We start from the raw sequence: 15,418 nt of genomic DNA on the forward strand, positions 1-15,418 counted from the left end.
TGAATGCTGATACTTAAAGAGGCAGTTCACCTTGTTATAGTCTTTAAATGATTTGCTTTCCTCTTCAGCTTTGTTCGATTTTACGGTTACTTTTTATTACCAGGTACAGATACTTGTAGACATTCCAAACTGAAGGGCTACTGAACAAAAAGCTAAATAATTCTAAAGCCACAGAAAAGAAAGACAAAGGCCTATTGCAGAATATCCCTCAGTCTACATCTTACTAAAAGAGAAGGGTGAATTACCCCTTTCATCACTTAGCTGTATAAATATCTTACACGCTGAAAGAATTAACGGCCATACGATTATATTGTGCAAACAGCTACCTCTGTAAAAATCAGACTGCAATGCTATTTTGCAGATGGCTGTAGGTTTGAATATAAACTAATTGCCACTTAGTCATGCAAGATGTGGATTTTATATAATGCCAGCAGAAAAGAAATCAGATGCACACATTAACTAGCACATGTTTTCATAAGGAACAGTAACACCAAAAAATTAAAGAGTTTTAAAGTTAAAGAAATATAATGTACTGTTGCCCTGCACTGGTAAAAGTTGTGTGTTTGCTACAGTAACACTACTATAATTTATATAATAAGCTGCTGTGTAGCCACAGGGGCAGCCATTCAAGCTGGAAAAAAGGACAAAAGGCACAGGTTACATAGCAGATAACAGATAAGCTCTGTAGAATACAATAGTGTTTTATCTGTTTTCTGCTATGTGCCTGTGCCTTTTCTCCTTTGAATGGCTGCCCCCAGGGCTACACAGCTGCATTCTTTATATAAACCATAGTAGTGTTTCTGAGGCAAACACACCAGTTGTACCAGTGCAGGGCAGCAGTACATTATATTGGAATTTCTTTTATACACTTTCATTTTTTGGTGTTACTGTTGCAATTAAATTTTACCATGTTAACAAAGAGAGGCACAATTGTGCCCTTGGGCTTTTTGTGAATGAAAACTGACAGCTCGGCAGCGCCACCTACTGCCACAAATAGGTAACACGGAAGGTCACAGACGCAAAGTGAAGAACTGGCGAATCAGGACGTTCAGGGGTTGGCTTTGTAACTTACACTGAATTTTACGACTGTAGTCTCGGAACTAGGGCAGAAGTATGTGGGCACAGCGGCTGTCCCGGTTGGCGATTTGTGTTCACCGTCCGGGGGAATGTCTCATTAAAAGCCAATCAGCTAGGTGGCGCAATTTGCCCTTGCAGCCGAAGGGCCGGACGGGTCTTGCGTGGGACTCCGGGATCAGGCCGCTGTGTGCAGTCGGGAGCAGGTTAAGTTACCCCGGCAGTAGAGCTGAGGGAAGCGAAACCCACTCACACCGAAGCGCTTGTACTGACACCACTGAGCCTTCCGATGGCGCTGGTGCTGAGGCGGAAGTGCAGCTGTTGGGTAGGTAGTGTGTGGGTCTCGGGGGATTCTGGGAAGTGGTGGCGAGCTGAAGCTGAATGCTGTAACATGCCGCCGTGTGATGGGAGCCAGAGAACTGTGTTTCTTTAAAGTCACTGTGTCTGTTACCCGCACACAGCTACCGGCCAGGGAGCAGTAACACTGAGCAGTCATTTGCCAAAATCCCCTCAGAGAGAGCCCAGTGCCAGCTGCTCCCTATTGTAGCAAAAAGCAAAGCCTTGCATCACCCCTTTTTAACCCGTTATGTGGTCGAGCTTCCTAAGCTGTTAAAGTGAAGGCTTCCCACCAATTGTGTGCATTGTTAGACTATTTTCAGCCTACTCCTGATCGTTCTTTTTCATGGTTTTTGAGATTAGTGAAATTCAATCCTGGTGTAATACATTGTGATTTTCTTGTTTTGTATAGATTTGCTTCCCAGTTTTGATATCAATACCCTGGTCAGTTTGCTGAGGCAGGAGAATGCCAAAGACCTGTGCGTCATACGTGTTCCCCCACAACTGAAATATACGGACTATTTTGTGGTTGTCAGTGGATTCTCAACACGGCACGTTCAAGCCATGGCGCAGTATTCTGTGAAAGTGGTAAGGTCCTTTGCCTAGTACGTTTGTGAGGGCATAGGTTAAAGGCACAATTCAAATGAATGTGCATAAAGGTAAACATGTAGTATGCCATAAATACTCATAGCTTTCTTTCTGAGTAAAGGAAACTAAACCCTTATCCCTCATATAGCCAAACCAGACAAACGGTTATCACGTTTGCACTAGCGTCATAACCCATAGAAACCTATCAGGTATCGGTCAGATCTTTTTACTAATTTAGCATTCCTGGTGTAGGACCAGCCTACCAGCTTGATGTCCCCCTGGGCTGGGGTTTGCAATCAGCATGCATTGCAGTTCTACCTTGCACATTGTGGCCCCGGATTCCCAGCATTGCCCCTCAAACTGCTACCTGCAGATAACACTGGCTAAAGAAGCAGCCACAAGAGTCCAATTATACACAATATAGCAGCTGGTCAGTTGACTCTCCAGGAAAGATACCAGAAGGGACTTTGATGACTATTTTGCACTACAAGCTTTTTACACAGGTGTTTTCAACTGTGTTCCCTGCAGTGGATCTTTCATGTGTTCCACTGCAGGGGAATGCAGGCAAAAATGCCCGGTGTGTAAGAAATCTAAAGGTAGTTCTTGGGTTGGGCACACAGGAGCTTTACTTTAGCAATTTGCTTGCCAGGAAAAAGGTTTTCTTTGCAGCATGGCCCTCCTCCTCACCATAGGACATAGAGAATTCAGAGGATTATATTACACCTTGTATCCCTGAGATGGCATACCACTTAGATGCAGTGTTCCAAAATAACTGCACGGGCAGAGGTTTAGCCTTTATTTGCTGTTAAACATTAATCGAAATAAATGTAATTCTGCATCTCACTAATTGGTTAGTGTACAATTGACATATGTTAATAGATGAATGTACAGCATATAGCTCTCAGAAAGTGATACATTTGGGTGAGGTTTGTAACACTGGATTAACACAAACAAGTAAATGCTTGCAAGGATACCCAGTTTTATTAATTGTGTTTTATTCTTGTGTTCATAGTATAAATATCTGAAAAGAGAGGATGAGCCACATGTTCAGATAGAAGGTGAGGACACGGACGACTGGATGTGCATAGATTTTGGTAAGGTCTCCATGGCTACTTAAGTCTGATATACAGCAGCCTTTGGTAGCTGTTTTTGCATCATTTTTAATTATAGCAAATACATAGGAGTAAGCCGACTGCTAAGCATGTAAATTGCTTTTGGTGCACAAATCAATCCAGAAATCCAAAATTCAAACAAATTAACCATACCAAATGGACAAGGGTACTTCAGTGCTCCATGGTCCCTGATCTCCTCCCTCTTAACACATTTCACATCATTTGATGCTTCGTCAGAGGAGGTAGCCAATGATAAAAAATGAGAGAGGAAATCAGGGACCTCTGTCCCTTTGGTATGGTTAATTTGTTTGAATTTTGGATAATTTTGTGATAGTTTTGTGAATCAAATAAACATTTCATGTGTGATACTGCCTTTTACTTGTATTACTATATTTGCACAATTTTTCAGTAATGAACAGATAGATGTTAAAGTTATGAACGCCTGTGTCTACGTTCCCTGATATATGAATAGAGTTGGGGAGTTTTCCTCTGGGGAACTATAGTATCATTCTTTTGGAATTGGGAATATGTACTTTTTTTGTACTTTACACCTATCTGTGTGTGTTTTACAGGTAATATTGTCGTCCATTTTATGCTGCCAGAAACCAGAGAAAAGTATGAACTGGAGAAATTATGGACTTTGCGCTCATATGATGATCAATTGTCTCAGATAGCCCCAGAAACCTTACCATCTGACTTTACCTTTGGACTTACCTCACAGAAAGATGGAACCATAGAATTCCGAGGCACAGAGGTTTAACTGATGGATTAAATGCACTTCTGGCATATTGGTGGCTAGGACAGAAGCACACAGGAGTTTTGTTTCAATCTTGTTTTAGCCTGGGAGAGAACAGTGCAGTCACCTCTACATTATTCACTCGTGTGTTCTCTCACTGAAAACATCTGTAAAATGTAACAACCTACTGCATATGAGAAACACAATTGAAGGGACTAAGCAGAACCAGACACAGGGCTTCATGTATATTTTATATCTGATTGGTTGTATTTTCTATATGACATTAAATTATGAGGACAAAACCTTATGGTGTAGATGTCCTTCTGCTCCTGTGTATTCAGGAATGCAATAATTAGGCTACGCACTTTAAACAGACAAGAAGCCTCAGACTTTTCTAGTGAGATATCCTAGGTGAACTACATATATATCTGTTGCCCATATAGCTGATAACAGATATACCCCTTCATACCCTTTTTCCCAACCAAAAAAACTGAAATTTAGGAGGATCTACCAAATTGGATGTATACAATCTCCCAGCCATTCTTTCTTCTGCCCAAAATACAACCAAATGACCAACAAATCATGCAGTGTTCTTGCTGGACTGTGAAATAAAACAATAGTATTTGATAGTGGTAAATGAGGAGGTTAATATAACTACAGATATGGGACCTGTTATCCAGAATATAATCATTTAAATATTAAATTAACCAAATATACTTTTTTTTGTCTCCAATAAGAATTAATTATATTAATTAATTAATTATATCTTAGTTGGCATCGAGTACACGGTACTGTTTTATTACTACAGAGAATAAGGAAATCATTTTTAAAAATGTAAATTTGCTTATAATGGAGTCTATGGGAGATGGCCTTTCTGTAATTTAGAACTTTCTGGATAATGGGTTTCCGGATAAGGGATCCCATACCTGAATTCCACCTTCCCAGCCTTTTAATCAGAGATTTTTTAGGTTTAAGATGAGTTTCAGATTGCCTAAACCACATCTCTCAATACAAATCTTAAAAACCGAAGGAGTTGGCAAAGGAGTAGGATCACCATGTACTGAAAAATGAACTGCTTTCCAAAGGCCTTAATGACAAAACCTTTTTACAGTTCTCACTAGACAAATCCCTGAGCCTTCCAAATCTTGAAGCCATACCATACATTTTTGATCTTTTGAAAATCCTCACTTTATTCTTAAACATTACCAGTCATTTGCAATTCTGAGCCTGGTATCTTGTTCCCTACCACTAATTCCCCCATACGTAATGCTGCAACATGCACACGGAGACATCATACTGGAGAAGCAACTTACTGGGGGAACTCCTGCACATGTAGTATGGTGCACAATGCTGGAAAAAGTGTGCATGGCCTAATTGGTGTAAGGAGCGTGGCCTGTCGTGTTGTCAGTAATGGCATGCGCATTTGTGCACATTTTAAAGGTACACATGCATCCTATTACTCTCCTCATTGCAAAATGGAAAATTCAAACAAATGATGGTTGGCTTTAAAATTTGCCTCAAGTAGGGGACATTTCCTTTATGATTCATAAGGGGCTATGGTGCAACATGGCACAGTAACTGCCGCAGTGCTTTCAGGAAGAATCTTTCACCCTTTGTCACAGGTTTATGTTGCGAGAATGCAACATGCACAAAAGGCCTTAATGGCAGTCAGAAATTTGCCCTAGATCTGGCCTGAACTGGGATTCAAAATAGGCCCCGGCATTTCAAATAAACAGAGGCACAAACAGCCCCCCACCATCCCAATAACTACTGACTGTCTAAGGCATCTTACAGCAGCCCCTCTCACATTTGCCAAAATCCACAGATTGACACTCGGGCCTGCCCTGGATCAATGTTAAAAAAAAATATATATATTTGAAAAAGAAGGCAAAAAAAAAATAAATCTTTTGCTTGTTCTTCTGGACTTGACATACTGCATCTCTCTATGCCAAATGCTGACACAATGCATCTCATGCTGGAACTAACACCTTGCAGTACTGAAAGTAACAATATACCGCTGTACCGGAGACTGACACGATGCAGCTCTCTGGGCTAGGTCCCACTCTCCTACATGGAACATAATCACTAATAGAATAAGCAATTTGATACATTGCACAAATCACATAGGTTTTACAGTGCTGAGAATAAATGAGATGCCTGCTTTTAAACAAGGGACCAGTAATTGCTACCTGCTTATTGATTGCTATAGGGGACTACAGCAAAAAAGGGTAAGCTAGGCTCACCACTAATTTTAAACCATTAGGTGGGGTGCAATGAGGCTGTGACCACAAAATTCATATAGACACCTGTAACACTTGTTTGGCTTAATAGGGGTATTATTACCAGGCTAGTGGGACATTAGAGCATGTGTTACATGCAACCCCCTTTCCCAGGATGGGCCTCCGCTAAGTGGGAGCTGTGTCAGGGGCTATAGGATGTAGTGGAACCACAACTCACACTGGTGTTATGCAGTAGATTAAAGTGATAGGACGCCAGGAGCTCTTGCAGAATAACTGGATAATACTTTATTGCCCAAGACAATGGCACAATAGTGCAACAGGGTATTATACTCACAGACACAGTAGATAATGATGGTCACAATAGAGAATAGAAGTGGTGACCCTTATAGGAACAGTATAGCCCAACTTGAAGAATGTGCAGAGTAATAGCTGGATACCTGAGATAAATACCTTTGCAATAACGGAGTATTCCAGAGACGGTGGTCCAGGGGCAAAGTACTAACCTGAATCCTGTGTCTACTAGTCCCGGCCAGGTAAGACCCAGAAGCTCTGGTCCAATCCTGGCACGGCTCCACGGAGGGGTACCTGTGGTAGTTGTAACTCCCTTTCCTGTTGAGAGTTCTCCGGTGTTGGCATTGGTTGTGTGGTGTCTACAGGATCCACCCAGGTGGTAGTGGTCCCATCTGTGACCCACACATCAGCATCATCTTTGGGCACTTCTTTAACAGGGGACGCAGGCTTATTGGCCTTTTTGGGTAACCTGCCCCTCCCCCGGGCAATAGCCCTGCGGTCCTCCAATGTGAGGTCCTCGTCATCCATGCTAAGCCCCCTTGGACTGTCTCTCACCCCCTTCATGGAAGTGGCTGCAGGGCTCCCCTGAGGAGTCTTTAGGGAGTGTATATGCTGCACCACAGGTGGAGACTTTGGGGAGAAGGGCTCCGCCTCCGCGGAGAGGTCTGACTGCACAGACATACGCCCAAATCCCATCACAATAGGGCCTGGCAGAGGCCTGTTTTTGGGAGGCCTTGTCTCCTAGTACGGGCACAACCAGCATTCATGTTGGCAAAGGGCACAGAAGGTATTTATGTTGGTAGCCTCCTGTGTTAACTCCAACCCGCACCTGCCACAAAACGGTACCATTCTGGGTTTGCCATCCTCTACCCTCAACCCATATGCACCTGCCCAAATGTAACGTAGGGAGGTGTCTATAACTGCGGGTTCTTCCACAGGGCCTGGTAGAGCCTGATCGGCCATGGTGGATGGTACTGTAGCAAATATAGTAGCAAAGTGCTGTACAAATAATCCGGATGCAGCCACAAGTCCGGTAGAATGGTAATTCAACAGCAGCCCACCCGCTCCAATAGAGCCGGCCCACTATGTGGCTTGGCTGGGTGTGGTGGGTTAATTGCTGTTCCCTGTATACTAGCCCGCAGCCGCGGGGTCTAAGCAGGGTAGCGGTAATTTTTGTGCAAAATTCAAGCACCTTTGGGTTGCAGCCGCGGGCCCACTGAGGTGATGTCCTTTACCTTCAGCCCGCACGGTGTTCCGGAACGATTCCCTGTACCAGTGGTGCGTAGCTGGATATGCGAGGAGTGTGCGCTATTACTACCTTAGCAGCCGCTTATAGTAGATTCGCAATCAGGGAGAGCAGTTTCAGATGCGACCGTCTCCTCACAAAATGGCGGTGGTGACGTGCGTCCGGGAGCCGCCCTTGGAGATCTCGCGTCTGGAATCTTCCTTCAAGCGAGACTCCCCCTGCGCGCCAATTACTTCTCGCGTCACTTAGGAAAGTGCGCGAAAACAGTATAAGCTTTGAGTGACAGCGCAGGGAACCAATGGGAAACAGTCTAAGAGCTCCAAAAGAACCGAACCCACGGCCAATTACAATTTAGATTTTGCGATGCAGGCTAGCCTTTTGCCTCTCGGGTCCGGCAGTGCCTGTCAGGGATTTTAAAGGCACAGTGCACACAGTGTTTCCTAGCCCCACAAATACGTTGGGCACCAAATGTAACACTTGTTTGGCTTAATAGGGGTATTATTACCAGGCTAGTGGGACATTAGAGCATGTGTTACATGCAACCTCCTTTCCCAGGATGGGCCTCCGCTAAGTGGGAGCTATGTCTGGGGCTATAGGATGTAGTGGAACTACAACTCACACTGGTGTTGTGCAGTAGATTAAAGAGATAGGACGCCAGGAGCTCTTGCAGAATAACTGGATAATACTTTATTGCCCAAGACAATGGCAGAATAGTGCAACAGGGTATTATACTCACAGACACAGTAGATAATGATGGTCACAATAGAGAATAGAAGTGGTGACCCTTATAGGAACAGTATAGCCCAACTTGAAGAAGGTGCAGAGTAATAGCTGGATACCTGAGATAAATACCTTTGCAATAACGGAGTACTCCAGAGACGGTGGTCCAGGGGCAAAGTACTAACCTGAATCCTGTGTCTACTGGTCCCTTATAAAGGCAAACAGAGCCGGGGTAGGCTAAACCCTTAACACTCCTTTGATGGGGTTAAATAGCTGCCCTTTCTAAATAGACTGACTGTACTCACTTCTCCTAGAGAGTGCTATAAAATATTTCTGACTGTGCTGGCTTATTCTCATTCACGGGCCCTGTCCCCGACTTTAATTTGGATGGATATGGCTACTGGGCCGGATCTGTACCCGGGCTCAATGGAGTGACCGGCAGCCAAAGAGGAAGATACTCCTCCTTGCAAGACACTATATAGTCCCCGCGCCTTTTTCGTAGCCATTCCGAAAGTTGCACAAAATGTTGCGATTTTTTCGTAGCGTTAAAACTTGCGCGAAAAGTCGCGCCTTTTTCGCAGCTTTCGCGCTGAGTACGCAACATTCGGATTCATTCAAGCTTCAGTATGGTGACTTTTCTTGGGCAGGGTTGGAGCTGCAGAGTGCCATTGAGCCCTATGGGAGGCTTTCCTTGGGCCAGGTTGGAGCTGCAGAGTGCCATTGAGTCCTATGGGAGGCTTTCCTTGGGCCAGGTTGGAGCTGCAGAGTGCCATTGAGCCGTATGGGAGACTTTCCTTGGGCCAGGTTGGAGCTGCAGAGTGCCATTGAGCCCTATGGGAGACTTTCCTTGGGCCAGGTTGGAGCTGCAGGGTGCCATTGAGCCCTATGGGAGACTTTCCTTGGGCCAGGTTGGAGCTGCAGGGTGCCATTGAGCCCTATGGGAGACTTTCCTTGGGCCAGGTTGGAGCTGCAGAGTGCCATTGAGCCCTATGGGAGACTTTCCTTGGGCCAGGTTGGAGCTGCAGAGTGCCATTGAGCCCTATGGGAGGCTTTCCTTGGGCCGGGTTGGAGCTGCAGAGTGCCATTGAGCCCTATGGGAGACTTTCCTTGGGCCAGGTTGGAGCTGCAGAGTGCCATTGAGCCCTATGGGAGACTTTCCTTGGGCCAGGTTGGAGCTGCAGGGTGCCATTGAGCCCTATGGGAGACTTTCCTTGGGCCAGGTTGGAGCTGCAGAGTGCCATTGAGCCCTATGGGAGACTTTCCTTGGGCCGGGTTGGAGCTGCAGGGTGCCATTGAGTCCTATGGGAGGCTTCCAAAATCATGCTAAGTCTGAAAGTTTCGCCCGCCGCTTACGAGCGCTCAATACGAAAACGTTGCGACAAGATACAAGCGAATCGTAATGGCTACGAAAAACTCGCGTTTTTTCGCGCAAGTCGTAATGGCTACGAAAAACTTGCGTTTTTTTCGCGCAAATCGTATTGGTAACTAAAAAGTCGCGACAATTTCCGAAAAGTCGTAAAGGCGCCGAAAAAATCGCAAAAAATACGAAAAAGTCGCAAAATGTTCGTTTTCCAATCGGAATTTTTCCAATTCGGATTCGTGGGTTAGTAAATGTGCCCCATAGAGTAGCATTTAGCCAGATGTAAGTAACCACTATGGATAATTTATGACATGCACTAGATCTGGTCCAGAATAGAAATTGTGTTGTGGAATTCCAGTGCATCCTAAAAGCTATGGCACATATGGCATTTGGTCAGTGACTGGCAGTGTATACAAGCACTAATAGCTCAAGGAAATGGGAAACAATCTAATTGCTGCCCCAATTAGAGACCCTAAGGACATAACTTGAGTCCTAAGGACACCACTATCTGTCCGGCGACACGGACCCTGCTTGCGCAGTTTAAGCTGATTTCCTACTAGCCCCAAACTGCACCTGCTCAAGCAGGGTTCGTATCGGTGGAGAGAAAAATGTTTGTTTGAAGGGAAGATGGCACCCAGAAACGCTGCCGCTCTGCTCTTTTAGCTTGGGGAGACTATGCGATAAGGGAGATGTGAGGGGGGTCGAGGCAGGCCAGTAAAGGGGGCTTTTAAAGCTGGGGGGGGGGTGTAGTTCTCCTTTAACGCAGCTGCTTACTGTCACATCGTGTCCCAGATGGCTGACATGGTATTTTCATTACTGCAAACTGAGCTGTAGTTTAATCTTAATGCAGGACTAATGCTGTCCCTTTCCCAGAATCTTTCACCATTGGTTTTAATGGTAATTTTAATATCCCAGAGAGTCCACTCATTTTACAGACACCCAGACTTACAACAACTTTACTTTTATTTTCTTTATGAATTTTTCAAGCCTCTGTCTTGCTCATAGCACATCCACTATTATCCTGGATAATATCCGCAGACTCCCGATAGTGGGAATGGGTAATCTGCTCTGTCTACTGCACTCATAATGCCGTAGGGAATGTAGAGATCAAAATATGAAAAGAAAGAAATATTCAATACAAATTGTGACTGTTCCTAGAATATTTAATGGGGACATATTCCCCATTTCAGCACTCTGTTTTTGTTTTCATAGTACTGGCAGTTTTACACTTCTAATATCATGAATATCTACTTCCCGCTGTTCAATGCCAGAAACTTACTTTACTGATGAAGGAGGCATCTCCTGAGGCTTACTTTTTAGTTTTGTTGCTTAAAGAAATCAAATGTATATTTAAAATATGTATACTAATTTAGCAAAAGCAAAATACCTGATAACTGCACAGTATATGCTTTATTCTTGTATTGGGTGCATAGCTTTCTAGATATTTCTAAATGTGCAGCACTCTATAAAACTCTGAATATCACAAGCCCAGCAAGGTTACATATATAATAAGAACGGGAGATAATTGGCTGATTATATATATATATATATATAGTGTATATCTCAAGAACGGAAGATAATTAGTGCTTTTTATTAACACTTTTTTCAAATGTATATAAGAGATTAAATGCAGCCAGTAGAGGAGATCCCTCCCCCTCCTAGATCCTCTTCAGGAAGCAGCACGAGAAGGAATGATCACAAATTAAAATTATGGTATAAAAAAGATGTAATATAAAGACTACAATTCTCAATTAAACATAGTGAATGTTTTAAAGTTTCCCCTTGCTAGGAAAAAATGTAATATATAAATTATTGCATGAAAGAGATAACTTTCACCAATTTTTAAAAAATATTTTTACCTTGCTTTTTACAATGCTATATATATAATAAGGGAAGATTGTATCAAGAAAAATGGTATTAGAGAAAAAGGCTGCACCTGGGAATTGTACATAGTAGGGCAAGATGGTTTTAGAAAAAGAGGCTTTAACAAACTATCTATAGAAGGGCAAAGAGATATTGCAGTTCCTGCCTATATGTGTAGCAAAGAAAAAGGAATATGCACACCCGTGCAATGAGATATTAAGAGAGAAACAATATTTTAGATGAAATCAGAGATCTAATTTCCGTTTATTTGGAATAAGAGAAGAAAGTGACGATTCCTTACCTTTATCCCTGGCATTCTGCTGTTGGTGATCTGTACAGCCGCCTAAAGGTGCACTAACGGTACTCTTCCTCAGGGACTTACAACAACCACCTGGTTTGCCCCTGAGGAAGTGCACTGTCAGTGCTCGAAACGTCTGTTTTTTTTCAATAAATATTTTTATTTTTTTCAAAGTCCCTGTGTATGTATGTATGTATGTATATATATATATATATATATATATATATATATATATATATATATATATATATATATATATATACAGTATATATATACATACTACCCTAGAGCTACACCCCCTTCACCTGGCACTATATTACCTTGCACACTGTCTTACAGTTATACTCAGCCACCTGATACTATCTTGCCTTACTATACACAATATACTAGATAAATCTGTGGGGTACTCTGAAACTGCGCCCAGGGAAATTCTTGTACTGGTGTCTGGTATCTTTAAGAGAGATATCCCTTAAACTTGACATGTACATGCCATAGAAATACCCAACCCTTTTCTCTCACTAGTCTATTTCAACAGATTGTGAGCAGCATTTGTATCCATTTAGCATTGTATCCCTAAGTCTATTTCCTTCCACTTACAGGTGCTATTTAGTCCTGGGGGACTATGTTAAAGAGAGGACCTTTGATGAGGCCCTTCTTGAATATTATGGTAAATATGGTATTCAGCATCTGTTCCTTACGCAGTTCAGCTTCTTGTGCATACAGAACACCACAAGTGCTAAAGGAGCTTTTTATCCCTCAGTGTGGCTGAAATGCCAAAGTGTATTTTAAATCTTAGCCTGGGCATATTTGGGGGAAGGGGGGTTACGGCACATAACACTCTGTCAGGGGGCTCTGTATGCAAAAGCTGAGTTGGCAGGTGAGAAATCCTTATGCGCTATTTTTTTTTTTGGAGTCCGTACATACCACAGACTTTGGTATATCTATGCATATTGGGCATCAAACTGCTCAGTAGGCCTCTGGTGTTCCTATTTGGAGTGGTTTGCCTTGGTATGTAAGAAATTACATGAGATAAAAGTGGCAAATTGCAACATTTTTAGGAGATTTTCTGAAATGTCATAGAAACCACTAACTTAAGAAAAGGTTTGCAGATTGGCACTTTGGTGTAGAAAGGGTTCCATTAATATTTAGGGTGATTGTATATAACAAATGTTGTAAGATAAATACAGCATATTGCAACAATTTTAGGCGTTTTTCAGAAAAGTCATAAAACCACTAACTTTAGGAAAGCTTTTGGTGTAGAAAGGACTCTTTACCTATTGTTGGACTTGTCTGAATGTGTACTTTCCAAAAAATATATGGTTTTCAGGGGTCACCCTACATTTCTGCAGCTTCTATTCCACATAAAACTTCCATGTGTTTATGAATTAGGTAAAGATAAGCCATGGAATTAGTGTGCACAAGGTATATTTTGGGGTCTCTAAGTGCCATGTGCTTTGATAAACCTATGTACAGTGGGCATCAAACTGTTCAGTAGACCTCTGGGGTTCATATTTAGGGAGTTTTATCTTGGTACCTAATGACCTGTAGAAAATAAGACGCTGCAAATTGGAAGTTTTGAGGTGATTTTTGGAAATGTCATAAAAATCAGCAAACTTAGGAAACCTTTGCGGCTTGGTACTTTGGAGTAGAAAGACATGGGTACCCATTTTGGATTTCGGGGAATGTGTACTTTCTAAAAATATATGACTGTCTCGGGTGAATGTACTTTTTACTAGGTGTATTCCACATAAAATGATGTACATATGTTGATTTTGCAGAAGCTGAAATAACAGATCATTTGGGGGTATGTTCCGCTTTGACCAAAACGGCTGGCAGTGAAAGGGTTAAGGCGGGCCCTCTTCTGCCTTCATTTGCCAAATTGAGAAGAGGAAAAAAGGACTTCCCTTATATATAATCCTAGCTTCATTAAACTGAAATAAAGGGATAGTGCTTCCATTTATGAACTCTGTTCATGGTACAAGCTGTACCTCCTCCTAAAAGATAGCTCTGGGATATAGAAAGTACTCTCTTAGTATATCACATATAGCACTATCACATAGATAACTGGAAACATTAGCCAGCACATTTTGGGTGGCATCTCAATTCATGTTCCTCTGTATCTGTTAGCAGTGACTGGGTGCAACCAAAAGTCCAATGCAGAGGAAGCACTCGTCTTCTAACTGATTGCGTACCAATATTTCAATCTGGTGCAGAAACTTTAGGATGGTTACCAAAGTTTGGCAGAGATATATTTGCACATTAAGGCATAGTTTTATTTCCATGGGGGCGGGGGGGGCACTTAACTTCTTTTGAGACCTTTTTAAGAACTGTAAAAGGGGAACTAGTTTGTATTTTTTCTGAACTTAGAGATTGAAATTTGTAGAATGCCAAGTTCTGTGGCTTTTCTGCTGCCTGTACTATTGTATTTAGAGCTGCTGACATTTTAAGACACAGCGAGTTACACCCATAGAGCTAACACTCCTAAGTGCATGATTACTGGGAAATCAGATGAGTTCCCAAGGACTTGATCTGGGTAATAAACCATTCTGAGCCCCCATAAATGACAGAATTGTAGCATAAAGAAGGAGCCTGCCAAATTAGAACACTTTAATGCAATGCTTTTCAGTTATCTAGACACTGACATTATGAATGGGGCAAGACATGCAGGCAAAGATCTATAAATAGTGAAGTCTCAACACAGAAGCGGGGCATAGTATAGCCACTGGCAAGGTGGGAGCATGGTAGCGTTTAGCTTGAACCTGCCCGTGACCAGCGAAAGCTAAATAAATGTTGGCCTGAAGCCACCTGATGCACAGGTTTTGGCCCAGCCTGCACATCATTACTGGGTGGAGGATTAACCATGTGTAATAACGTGATAAAAGCTTATCCATTACTAGGAATTTTCTCACCTTCTTTGGTGTGGGAGAGCAGAGTGTAGCTAAATGCATAGCAACACTATTGCTGCATACTGTCTAGGCATTGACTCTTTTCTCCTTTCATTCCTTCCACTATTCAAATACTACACTAACCCCTAGGTTCAACCAGCCATCTATCTCAAAAGCACCATAGCCCCTGCCTCAAGGAAACCTGAAATTAGCAGCTCTTTTTAGACCAAATGAAAATGGAATAGGTCATTCATCACACAGTGGGGGTCATTTATAAAGGCTGGGTAAATTTGCATATGGGCATTATTCCATGGCAACCAAATGTTTGCTGTACCTGCAGCTAATTACTGATAGCACCTGGGCTATATCACATAGCAACCAAATATGCCAGTGCTAGGTATGAAGCTTTAACAGTGAATATAAAATGAAGGAAAGCTATGGAAACTTGCTGGTTTTGTCTTTGAGGAGAGTGCAGATTACAGATAAAGCTACTCTAAAAGGTGGCCATACACAACCCAACTTTGTACGATACTTGACTGATTGGCACAGGCTGAACAGGTGAATATCCATAAACCAACCAGTATCTTACCAGTCAGGATCATGAGGCCACCATAAACATTAAATAATTAGGGATGCACTGAATCCAGGATTCGGTTTGGGATTTAGCGT

At 42.6% G+C, this 15,418-nt stretch overlaps 1 protein-coding gene across 1 annotated transcript; it reads left to right on the forward strand.

Annotated features, from left to right (window-relative positions):
• The first annotated feature begins 1,073 nt into the window (after window positions 1-1,073).
• On the forward strand, window positions 1,074-4,148 carry malsu1 (mitochondrial assembly of ribosomal large subunit 1). The gene is made up of 4 exons (NM_001016140.2): window positions 1,074-1,399; window positions 1,823-1,998; window positions 3,011-3,092; window positions 3,683-4,148. The coding sequence occupies exons 1-4, from the start codon at window positions 1,114-1,116 to the stop codon at window positions 3,868-3,870; spliced, it is 732 nt and encodes a 243-aa protein (NP_001016140.1). The 5' UTR covers window positions 1,074-1,113; the 3' UTR covers window positions 3,871-4,148.
• The last annotated feature ends 11,270 nt before the right edge of the window (window positions 4,149-15,418 follow it).

This window comes from Xenopus tropicalis, chromosome 6, assembly GCF_000004195.4.
Source record: "Xenopus tropicalis strain Nigerian chromosome 6, UCB_Xtro_10.0, whole genome shotgun sequence".
Classification (NCBI taxonomy): domain Eukaryota; kingdom Metazoa; phylum Chordata; class Amphibia; order Anura; family Pipidae; genus Xenopus; species Xenopus tropicalis.